The sequence below is a fragment of the Heliangelus exortis genome, chromosome 2 (genome assembly GCF_036169615.1).
Source record: "Heliangelus exortis chromosome 2, bHelExo1.hap1, whole genome shotgun sequence".
Taxonomy (NCBI): domain Eukaryota; kingdom Metazoa; phylum Chordata; class Aves; order Apodiformes; family Trochilidae; genus Heliangelus; species Heliangelus exortis.
Window position 1 is genome coordinate 10,383,377 of NC_092423.1, and position 12,358 is coordinate 10,395,734.

A 12,358-nucleotide genomic window follows, 5' to 3' on the forward strand; every position below is an offset into this window, starting at 1 on the left:
AATTGTTTTAAGGAAAATAGAAAATTATACCACATGACATGTAGTCACTAGAAAATAAGACATGTAAAAGGTTTATCTTGTCCTTAAAGAAAGTTGATGAAGTATAAAGTAACAGAATTTTTAAGATTATGAGAATCTTAGCAAGGCTAAAAGCTGAACTACCTTGCAATGAAAATAAGTTTGTACCACCAGCTGTCAGGAAAGGGCCTGCAGCATGATCTGTCAAACCAAAGTTCAAGATAAAACTAGAATTTATTATAGCACAGGTTGCACAAAGTTTATGCCAAAAACACACAACAGAATTAGAAATTGCCTGATCACCTGCCATTCAGCAAAGGTCAGAATTTGAGCACTGGTTACTTTATGCTGCTATATGGATAACTGATAACTACCCAGAAGATTTCAGAAAAATTATTAAAATATTGCAAGAGCTTAGGCCAGAGCAAGTTGCAGAAAAGCTGATTTTTTTTTTTTTCCCCCACTGGCCTGGACACTGGGAATCTGCAATTGCTTCTCAGATTCTGTTCAGCTAAAGCTGTACCAGAAGCTACTTATCCCTAAAGTACAAGTTAATTTGTCTAGACCTGTCTCTGCAGGGCCTGGAACATGGCTGATCTTAAATACTGCATTCAGTGAGACACAAAGGACAAAATTCACATGACTCAACAAAAGAGCATAGGAACAGCTGTGTATTCCATGGTCAATGGAGAGATAACCAATATGGGCAGTGAAATCTAGGGTATGATTCACTTCATCCTACAGTTGTCTAAAATTACATAGATGAATCTCATCTGAGAAGTGCCTCTTCCCCCTCCTGATTACAAAGGGTCAGAGTAGAGAGTGTCTACTCCTGGCTGTGTGGAACAGATGACACCCACACAGCTGGAGCACCTTTACAATTCATCAAGAGCAAAGTCAACCCAGGGTAGCAGAGTCTTTGAAGCATTGTCTGTCACAAAGAGTGGGATGGGATGGAGGTGTGGAGTGTGCTGGTTTTGGCTGAGATAGAGTTCATTTTCCTCATGGTAGTTAGTATGGGGCTATCTTTTGGATTTATGCTGTAAACAATGTTGGTACCGCAGGGATGGTTTTGTTATCACTGAGCAGTGCTTACACAGTGTCAAGGACTTATCTGCTTTTCACCCCCCCCCACCAGCAAGGAGGCTGGGGATGCACAAGGAGCTGTGAGAGGACAGAACTGGGACAGCTGACCCTAATAGAGCAAAGGGATATCCCATACTGTATAACATCATGCTCATCTTATAAAGGTGAGGAAGAAGAAGGTAGGGGGACTTTAGGAGTCATGGTGATTGTCTTCCCAAGTCACAATTACATGTGATAGAGCTCAGATTACCTGGAGATGGCTGAACATCTGCCAGTCATGGGAAGAAGAGGATGAGTTCCTTGTTTTGCTTTCCATATATGCACATCTGGTGCTTTACCTGTTAAACAGTTGTTAACTCAAGCCACGAGTTTTACCACTTCTACACTTCTAATTCTGTCCCTCATCCCACGAGGGAAGGAGTGAGCTATTGTGTGATTTTGTTGCTGGCAGGGGTGAAGCTATGATAGGGGGAAGTGAGAGCACTAGAAGATTAAAAATTTTGCAAATTTTCAAACCTTTGAAAAGTTTTTAGAGTTGAGATGGTTCTCTGTAGAGCAAACTTAGGTCTACTATCAAAAGTAACCAAGAGAAATTGAAACAACATCTTTATTCATACAACATGCATTGGTATTACCAAAACCTGGATCACCCACCTCTGCACACACTGAACCAAGAGGCAAAAGATGTACTTTTTTAAGAGGAAACTTCTGCTAGAGCTTTCTGTGAGATTAGGTGCTGGCACAAGAATAAGAGATAAATGTAATCTCTCCAAGAAGTCAAAAGGAGGAAAATCAGTCACAGGGAACCTCAGAGGAGGGGAAGGGCAGAGTCCTAGACAGAAGAAAACTAAAGAGCAGGCATACAGGAAGAAGTGCAAGGTCATGTATGAGAAATAACAAAGACATTTGCACATTCTGTGAGGTCACCACTCCCTGGGAAGAAAAAAAGGGGGATTTTATAAACAATGAGCCACTAATTTTAGAGCCATTGTTCATATGTTCATATATTTTAGTATACTCATCTGATTATGAAAGTATGTCTTTAAGACAACCCAGTATGATGCCAGTAACACTTTACTGTCAATACTTGGCTGAACCTTCAAATAATTTTTTGGCATAATACAGGAAGGAAATCTGTTGGTTCCTAAAGCAGATGAATTCAGCAGTGCAGATGAAACAACCAATTATAGAACAAGATTTTGTCAAAACAGGTAGGTGACCAGTTTTCTCTAAAATCTTACCAAAATATGAAGTGGGATTTCTCATATACTAAGTGCTAAAGTTGAGCACTTAATTAGACTGTCAAATCTAGGAGGACTAGAAGTAGATTAAATGTTGGATATTTATATATAGTGATCAGACACTGCAGTGCAAAGGAAATATTACATGATCATTACTAATCTAAGTTTTAATTAAAATTTAAAAGCAGACAGGTTTTGCACTGCCCACAAGGGAGACAAAGCTGAGTTCCACTGAGATGGGTTCAAGCGTATTTTTCTCATTTCTGAATTGAATTTGGCATCCAGTCTTTCTAATACTATTCTCAGCTTAAAGTAAATTCTCCCATTTTTAGCAAGTTATACAGAGGACCATATTCCACTATTGTTTATTGACTGCTGGAATTACCTCACACATTAATAAGATAGTAGAAAGGTATCAGTGTTGATGAAGACTTTCATTTTAAATCAGTGTATTCCTCTCCAAGAGTTCACTACTGCCTCCTCAAACCTGCATGCAGTGTCCAAGCAAAGTTCACCTCCATGTAAAGAAAGGGAAGAATATTTTAGTGCCATCTCTCCCATCTATATGCAAACACATAATAACAGCCAATCTTGCAGAGATTTTTGAATGAAGATTGGTGGTAATGCCCAAGGTATAACAGAAAACACAAGAAAATGCATTTTCATTCCTGTGTAGGGCTGATTGACTTATTCATTATGATTTCATTATGTGGTGAGTTTAACCCTTCTTCTATGTATAAATTGTTTCCAATTTGTTTCTGACTTCTGTAAGAGTTATTCATTATTCATAAATATTGTATAAAGTGTTTAGGTGAACAATTTCAAACTTAATGAATTTTTAAATCTCTGTTTCTTTTTCTTCTAGGAGTGACTGGCCCAAATCTCACAAAACTGACCTTAGCAAATAGTTTTCAGTGCATAGTGATACTCATTAAAGTTAGTATATGTAGAGTTTTTTTTCTGAAATGAGGATAAGCATAATAAACCTATCTGGTTAGAAATTTATGGATTATGAATATAAAGTACTGTTGGAAGAACCTAAGGATTATTCCTTAAAAAGGAAAAGTCTGAACCTTTAATTTTTTTTTCCTTTTTTAGAAGAAAAACCACAGCAGATACTGAGGGAAAGAAGCCCAAGAGCTCACTTAGAACAAGCAGCACCAACCCTCCTAGAAAAGAGTTTGCTGGCCCTCCATGAATGTGGAAAAAGAGGTTGAGCAACCTGGAGGAGATGAAGGCTTGGGAGTCTGGCAGAAAGGATGCTGTCTAGCAATTACCCCAGAGAAAAATGATGCAAAGATTCAGGAGGGCCCCACATGTCGAGTGACAAGCTCAGGTCTCTGCACAGGAACAATCTCCCTGCACACAACCACTGAGCAAGGAGGAGGGACAATGGATATCAGCAGGGAGGCCCCACAAAGGCAGGGAAGTGCTGTGCTTCCAGGTAACATTTCTGAGGCAGAAAAAGTAGGAGATGAAAAAAGATATTTTTTTATTGTGGAGTTATAGCTTGCTGATATATTTACAATGTTATCAAACAGAAAAACAGGAATTTTATAAGTGTAAATGTTCCAGAATTTGGAGCACAAGGAGTCATTAACAATTGATATCTTAGAATAACATTAGACCACGTACATAGAGATAAAACCTGCAGATAAAGAAATGCCATGAATATAGAAATTGAGAAGGAAAGTAAGTCCCTTAATAATAAACAAATGGGGAAAAAAACACTCAGTTTCATGATAAGTCATATGAATATGTAAATGTGCCATAATTATAGATTAATGGTACAAAATGGCATAATTAGTTTTGATATGCTATATTGTTATTCACAGTTTCCAAAAGTAGTGTTGTTAGAGAATTCAGCAGCTAAAGAGAAGTAATCTCATGCTTGAATTGATATTTGCTGACATTCCAAGTATGGGGATGACTAATAATGAACTGCATTTTGATTGCTGTGTTTTCAAGTGTGTTTTAAAAATATATTGTGTCCCCATATCCCTTCAAACCCATGTATGCCCAGTCCAATGGTCCTGTGGATGCTGTTAACTTTTTTGAAGAATGATCTAAGAGAATAAGAATGAAGTTTAGAGGTGCATGGAACAACATTGAGAGCATGTTAATGAACAACCCAAACACAAGACTTTCTGCTACTGAGCTGCTGATCAGCCTAATGCTGAGAACAAGGCCACTCAGAGGAACAGGAAGGACATCTTTAGTTTCCTACACAGAAGGAGGACATGGAGACAGTCTCCACATTTCAAATTCTTTTGTACTTGCCTTTCACACAATACATAGAATGTACTCTGCTCCTGTAATCAGGATTTGTAATGCAAATACATATGTCATAAATACCAATTTCCTGGAGAGTATTTTTCATAAATGTCTTACATGGCAAAGAGCAAGTTAATGCTGCATCAGATTATATCTGGTAAGCAGAGCAGCCACACAAGGAACCAAATAGAAAAAAAATTTTTTTTTCTAATGTTCTTTTTTATTATGTGCTGTTCAACATACATGAACTAACCCAGGCATTCAAAACGGGATTTAAAAATGTCTCCTTACTGCTGCTTCACAAAATAAAACTTCTTGCTCTTTCCAAAACTCATTCTTAGTTTTCTAAAGTTCAGTTTAGGTTTTGAAGATGAAATAATACAAGTGGTACTTCAGCATTTAACAAAGGCAGGAATTTTTTGCAACTTTTTCAGGATGTTATTGTCCATTGAGCTAAAAAGTTAAGGCAGCGTGACAATGATACCAGGAGAAGGTAAATACATCCAGTCCCGGCTGAGTTCCTCCAGTGTAGCATGTCATAGGGTTTATGCTTCAATTCCTGGCTTCAGCAGCCATCTAAGAGAAGAATTTGTTAAGTACACAGATGTCTGGAGCAAACTGATTCCTCAGAAATTTGATGTAAAGCACTGCTCTATTCAAGTAAAACCTCTTTTTTTTTTTTTTTTTTTTTTTTTCTGAAGGCCAAATGAGGAGTTTGCCCTCTTTTATATCAATATTTGAATTTAAATGAAAACCTGCTTTCTCCTACCTCCTTGTTTTTTACCTTTCCATATGCCTCCATAATGATGTTATAATCATCTTGAAAATATGTGCAAGAACTGAATTCTTTCTTTAAAGATTATTTCAAAACTGAGCTTATGAATATTTGCTTTCTACCATCACCATTGTTGCAGTAATAAATGATACTTTGGCCTTTAAAAAGAGACCTGACTGAAATACTTAGCAACCCTTCTGTAATTCAACAAGCTGCATGTCACAAGTCACATTAATTTCAACTGATTGTAAATCACTTTAGATTTTAAAAGAAATTTACTGTAATAGTATAAAATAATTTCTAGAAAACTTATATTAATCAATTTACACTTAAATGGTTAAAATTAATTTAGAACAAATATTTTTTTCTCCCTGTCAAGAGCTTCCTGGGTTGTAGCGAAGAAAAATGAGGAAAAAAGTGCTACTTTTTTTCAACTAGTCTGTAAATCTGTTGCCTACTCCCAAAGCCCATGAGCCTCTTTTGAATGTCTTGCTGACTTCACATAAATGAATTTAAAACTGTGTCCTACTGTTTTTGGTTCTCCTAATACCATCATTGATATATGAATATCCTAAGGAGGAATTTCTTCATAATAGTGTTAAACAAATTGCTGTCTTTAAAAGGAAAGCTTAGAACAACATGCTACAGCAAAAATTAAGTAGGAACACACATACTCAGGAATCTTCTAGTAATGATGCCAACTTACATAAAACCAAAACCAATCAAACAACAACAAGAAACCCCACAAAACAAAAAATAAACAAATAAAAAAATAAAAGCAGATAAAAAAAAAACAAATAAAAAAAACAAAAAAAACCCCAATCACTAATCTAACATGTTTTGTTTCAAACACACAGTGTCCTCTTCTTCTCTTTGCTAGAAACAGTGTCCACCATGCACACAGCAAACACAAAAATATGACTTCTAGTTCAGGAGGACTAAATGCCACAAAGCACACAATGCTAAGGAGGTAAAAGGGCTGTGCTGCAAGAAGACATGAGGAAACAAAAAAAACCCAAACCAAGTCACATAAGAAGCATAAATAAAAATTTAGAAAACCACTCAAGTTAACTACCTCAAAAATATCTAGTCCTTAACTATATTTATATCTAATATATTAGATAATAGATAATTTATATAATTTATAAATTATAGATAATAGATAATTTATACCTAATAAAAATATAAAATATTCAATACAGACATTAGTAAAAGCTTTACTTTTTTCAGGACCTACTATATAAACTTCCATGAGAAATTTGTCCTGCTCATTACAAGATGGAGAGAACAGATGCTGTCCCCTATCCCTTCGAGGGAAGATGGCCATCACCAAGTGCAACTTGCCAATACTCTTGTGGAAAGGATGAGAACAACTGGATATTAAATAGATAAAGGAAATACACTCTTGAAAAAATGAAGCATGGGTCTCCTGCAGGGCTGTCACCTCTGACATCCCTGTGCAGGAAGCTTCATGTAGGACTTGTCACTGATATTCAGGCAATGGAAATGAGTTCTCCCTGCAAGCATTACTTTAGATATCAGCGCAGGTGTCCTAGTGAGGTGAAGTCAATACTTGCTTTTCCACTCATAAAATGTTGCCCAGATGAAATATTTTCATAAGTCTGTTTGCATAACTTAGATTTCAGGAAAAGCTGTTAGAAAAGGCTAAATGAAAGAAAAGAATTAGAAAAGGCTAAGTGAAAGAAAAGCATTAGAAAAGGCTAAGTGAAAGAGCCACAAGTACTATTCACATGTCACTGTTAATCAGCCAGGAGTTACTACAAGGAAATTTTGCCAAATTTGCCTCACTTGTATGGGCTGCTGGACAAGAAGCAAATCCCTGGGAATTTTTTTAATCCTCTGAACCAGTGGTTTTCAAACTATAAGGCCAGCCTCAAATATAATTCATGAACTTCCAAGAAATAATTTTAATCACAATTAAACAAGCATCACACTAATGCAATATTTAGTATTTGGTGTTTAATGTAGACTGTAACTGGAAAATATTTAGGAACAAAACACACAGAGATGATGCAAGTGCAAAATGAACCATTCTAACCATTCTCTTAGAATAATTTAGATTACAAAAATTTCTTGGTCCTGTGGCTGTTTACAATAGAGGTACAATTCATGTATTAGCAACTACAAGGTTTGTTCACTTTATTGGCTTGCACTTTACCCCAGTTTTGATTTTCTAGTTCAAATTATACCATTCAGAAGCTAGAACATCCTTTCCACCTTTGGAAAGAACACAAGAGATGAACTTCAGAAAGCTGAATAAAAATTAAAAAGAACACAGTAGATGCAGTTTGTAATAAAATCAGCATTTCTACTTACCTGAATTCATTAGGTGGTTAAGAACTGTTTCTAGCTCACTAGAACTTGTGTTTTCTGCCTGCGCACCCTGAAACATGCTGTGGTGCAAAAGTATCCGTGGCAAATTATTTATCTTTTCTGATGATTAATTTATCTGATAAAAGCATTAACAGATGCTAAAATTTTATTATAGTCAGCCACAGACAGGCACTACATCGGGAGGAAGCACCTCTCCTGAAATTTCTCGACCAAGTCCCTGTTGCAGGTTCAATGAGTCAGAAGGCTTTTTACTTTTTATAAAGTCTGCACTGCCAGGCCTGAAGCACATTGCATTTGAAAAGTGCTGAAGATGTCATCTCAGAGGCAGCACAAAATAATTGTAACATTCAGTGCAACTAACCCTGCACTCCAGAGTTTTTACTGTACCTCTCTGTGAGAGCTTCTCCAGAATGATCCTTAGGCGCTGAAGTACAGGAGGTGAAATGTCATATTTATAGAAGTCTACTACTGGCACTTGCTGACATCTCCCAAATATTCCATCTGCAGGAGAGAGAAACAGAAAAGGAAAAATATACATTTCATTTTCTGAGAGGAAGAAATGCATGATGAGATGCGCATTTTCAATGTATCCTAATTATACACTGAAGAAACCTTTTAAAAGACACTTTAAAAAGCTATCAAAGGACTACCGAAGTCATGAGATGGGGTATTTTCTATCAACATAAATAAATACTGGAAATAATATTAGTTGGAGGAAGATTCTATTGTACAAGTTAAGCATACAGTTTATTTTATAAAGTAATTTCAGAGTTCTGCCTCCCAAATCTTTTGATGTAAGACTTCTTTACTGAAAACTCAGTGGGAAAAAAACCTTAATGTTCAGTGCCTACTATGTTTCAGATGAAAAGCACAGCAACCAGAAATATAAATATTAATTTGCAGAAACTATAAGGATTTGCTGAAACATTTTTAATGCAGGAGCTGTGTGTTAGTCATTGGTAAATGAGAGCTGAGTCTGTAATGGCTAGCAAAGGCTCATTTCAAGAAATACCCTCTAATGAATGCAATAAAAGAAAGCTGCTCACAGAACAATGAGATATTAATGTGGCCTAATTTATTTAGCTCCATTCCATTTGTCTAAAATGACAGACTCTTCTCATCAACGTCTTTTCAAATCACACCTTCTAATTAATTTAGCTTCTTATTAGTCTTTATTTAGAGAATTGTTCATTTTGAGACAGGCTTCCTGTGTATGTGTGGGAGGAACAGGGAGTTCAAACATTCAAATTACCTTTCTCTCTTTCATACAAAAGACTAATTCAGAGCCTAGGTGCTTCACATACAATCTGACCATCTGCAACTCTAGGCCTCTGAGAAAGAAAGTGGTCTCATTTATTGTTCAAAACAGTTCTGTTCTATATAGTGATCCAAAGGAAGAAATTTAAATGCAACAAGTTTAATTAGCAAAATACTCTACTGCAGCACTATTTTTAACACAGTAATTACTACAGCTCTGATATTACATCTATGCTCAAAAAGGATAGCTACATCAGATTAGCAGAAAATAACAGCAAGCATTAATTTGCAAATGTCCATTGCTTTCTGTGGTACTTCTCAAAACTAAAAGACAACAAATGGGAAATACTGGCCCAGCTGTTCACTAAATAAAAATAATGGTATAAAAGAAAATAAACCAATCCAGCATGCAGAAAAAGGACATTATTAGCCTTCACCGTTGAACACAAATACCTCATTGAAATTAACCAACTTTTGCTTTCTTCGCCTTTCCAATCCTGTCACTTAAAACTGCCAAATTAGGCTTAACCAGAAACTCACAACCAATTCTGTTGCTGGAATCTAGACAAAATTTAGAAACTGCATGCCCTTATCTGGTTTGTTTTTCTGCCACATAATGTATAAAGCAGCCTAACAGCAGATTAAAATATTCATCTTGATTTAAAAACCTGTTGCAGTTGGAAATAAGTATGCAAATGTCAGTCACTACTAAATGAATGGATAACAGGAATAAATAAGGTTCTAATTCTGAAAGGAATGTAACAAGATTTTAGTGTTTCAAAATAAGATCGTTCAAAATAAAATATAACTTGGTCTAGCCAGGTCTAGTTTGGAATACCACTATTACTGATTACAATTAGGAAAAATTCTATGCTTGTATAAACAATATTTCACAATTCTTTAAAGGTAACGTCCCTTAAAAATAATTCCAATCTTATTTTAGAGTTCAGAAAGGCATACACATTGAGCACAAACTCAAGTTTTTCCTGTATTAAGTATCATTTCACGAAATCTCCATGGATGCAAAAGCTAATTCACTCCCAAACTCTAAAAAAGACCCAACCTTTTTTCTAAAACCACAGTTTTCAAAAAACCTTTAGACTCTTGCATTTCAATGGAACAAAACCTATTTAAATTCTAAAATTAACAATTAGCACATGAGTCTGAGCTGCATTATACAATCTATCAAAAAACACAGGGACTGCTTAGGGAGAAACTGCAAGTTACATTGGCTTTTGTACTTGAAATATGGGCATAATAAGCTTTGAAGAGGCTGCAATCACAAATAGAGCTCCACTCTGCTCTGCTAAATGCTGCACTAGGAGAGGGGAGAAGGAGTTGTATGCCCCAAGGAGCAGTTGGCAAATACCATCTCTAAAACACAGAGGGTCTTTATAGGGGGGATTACAGCTAGATGGGAGTTGTGCAAATAGTAAATCTCATAGTTCTTTTTTTTAAGTATGAATTTTCCTAGGTTTTTCTATTTATTTCAGAGGTTCTTAGGTGGGGTTGACTCTTCAAGTATTTTTTCGTTATTATTACTAATATTAGTATTTATTTAATTAAAAGGTTTCTGTGGCAAGACTTGAAACCTAAAAAATTAAATTCATATTGAGCATTCAATTTTCAGTGCACCCTCTAATTAAATTTTCTTAAAATTATACAGGCTGTGGGTGGGAAAAAAAATGTACCCACCCACCCCCTTTTTCTTTCCTATTTCTTTTCCTATTTGGCAGATATGGCCCTAATTCAGCAATGTCTTTGGTCCAGCAAAAAACTCATTTTCACTTAAACTTATAAGCTTATATTAAAAAAAAAGATCCACTTTAATCTGTCATAAACTATCCCAAAACCACTGTGAGATTTTCAGTGAGGAATATTCAGTGCATCTTTCCAGACCAGCTGGAAAGCATCACCCACCCCTGGTGTAAGGGTGATGTTGGGCTACTCGAGTGTGTTGGTGCCCCAGCATCATGTCATGCACCTATTTGACCTCTAAAGCCTCCAAGGAGCAAATGCCCCAAAGTTGCCATAAAGTAAAAAGGAAAAGCTCCCAGATTTCACAGTTAACGTCAGATGGCAGAGGAAGTTCAAACCATGAGTGAGTCTTTAATAACCACCATCCACTGTATGCATATAGCACTTAAAGAGGATATTCATACTAAACTTTGATTAAAATTGTGTTCTGAGTAGGAATGGAGTATGCAAAACACATCTGCTCTTTACACACGCCCAGAATGAGGCAGGACTGAGACACCCAATCAATATACACACATGATTGCTAATCATTTGCTAACCATTACTAAAATCAGTATCTGGTATTTCCTTAGCAATATTTTATACTTAGACCTGGAAACATCTGCATTAACAAAATGATAATGTTGACTTTTAGACAGCTTTTTTTTTTCTTTTTTTTCCCCTACATTTGTTTCCAACAAACAGACTAGAACAGAAGAATACTAAACCCAAGGAGATGGTCAGATGCTTCTTTATGTATCTGGCTATTTTGCTAATAAGTTTAAGCATAAATGCTTACAAGCTATTTTAAATCTTGAATTTTGACAAACATATTACAAAGTTGGATGCCAAGATGAAAAGATAAAAATTTAATGTAACCCAGGTGCCCAATAAGTTCTCAAAGAGTGGTAGATGAATCTCTTTAGTTTACTAGAGACAATACCCTGGAGCACAATACTTGAATATACTGAATATTTATCAATGCCTAGTGAAAAAAAATACATCTGAAAGGACAAAACACAAGTTATGGAAGGAAGGGTTTTGAGGAAGGGTTAGAAGCAAATAGAGAACTTGCATCTTAATTCATTGTTATTGCCCATTTTGTGATGAATTAGTGGATATTTATAATATCTATTATCTACAAAGGAGGGAAGCACTGCTCTGCACTAGTGACTGACATCTAGGTACTGAAAAGAGCACAAAAAAACTATACTTTGAAACACAGCTTTGAAATGTCTCTTTGCCAGCAGGTTCAGATGGTAAGACAGGCATCATGTGCTTAACAGGTACCAAAAAGTCTTTGGAAGCTTGCACTGAGCGACCACCTCCACGCTGAAGGTAAGGTCAACCAATTAATTTCAAGAAGTGTTTCCTCACACTAACAAAACCCCACTGTAGAATAAACTGTCCTTGTCTGGAGAAACATGTCTCATCCTGGAAGCACCAAGGATGGATAATCTGAAAACTGACACGACGATGTATCCAAGATATGGCAGAGTTGTGAGTAATACCAGCAAAAAAGAAAGAATTGGTTCCTGTTGAGTGAATTTTGCTACTGAACAAAGCTATGAGGACTGGGAGAGACACTGGAATTTGTCTGCAGGCTGATGAAAGC

At 36.1% G+C, this 12,358-nt stretch overlaps 1 protein-coding gene across 1 annotated transcript in view; it reads right to left on the bottom strand.

Moving 5' to 3' along the window:
- PTPRN2 (protein tyrosine phosphatase receptor type N2) overlaps positions 1 to 12,358 on the bottom strand; it is a 622,824-nt gene that overhangs the window by 459,711 nt on the left and 150,755 nt on the right. Inside the window, exon 3 of the mRNA XM_071734753.1 lies at positions 8,137 to 8,250. Coding sequence (XP_071590854.1) covers positions 8,137 to 8,250 — 114 coding nt within the window. The remainder of the gene's footprint in view (positions 1 to 8,136; positions 8,251 to 12,358) is intronic.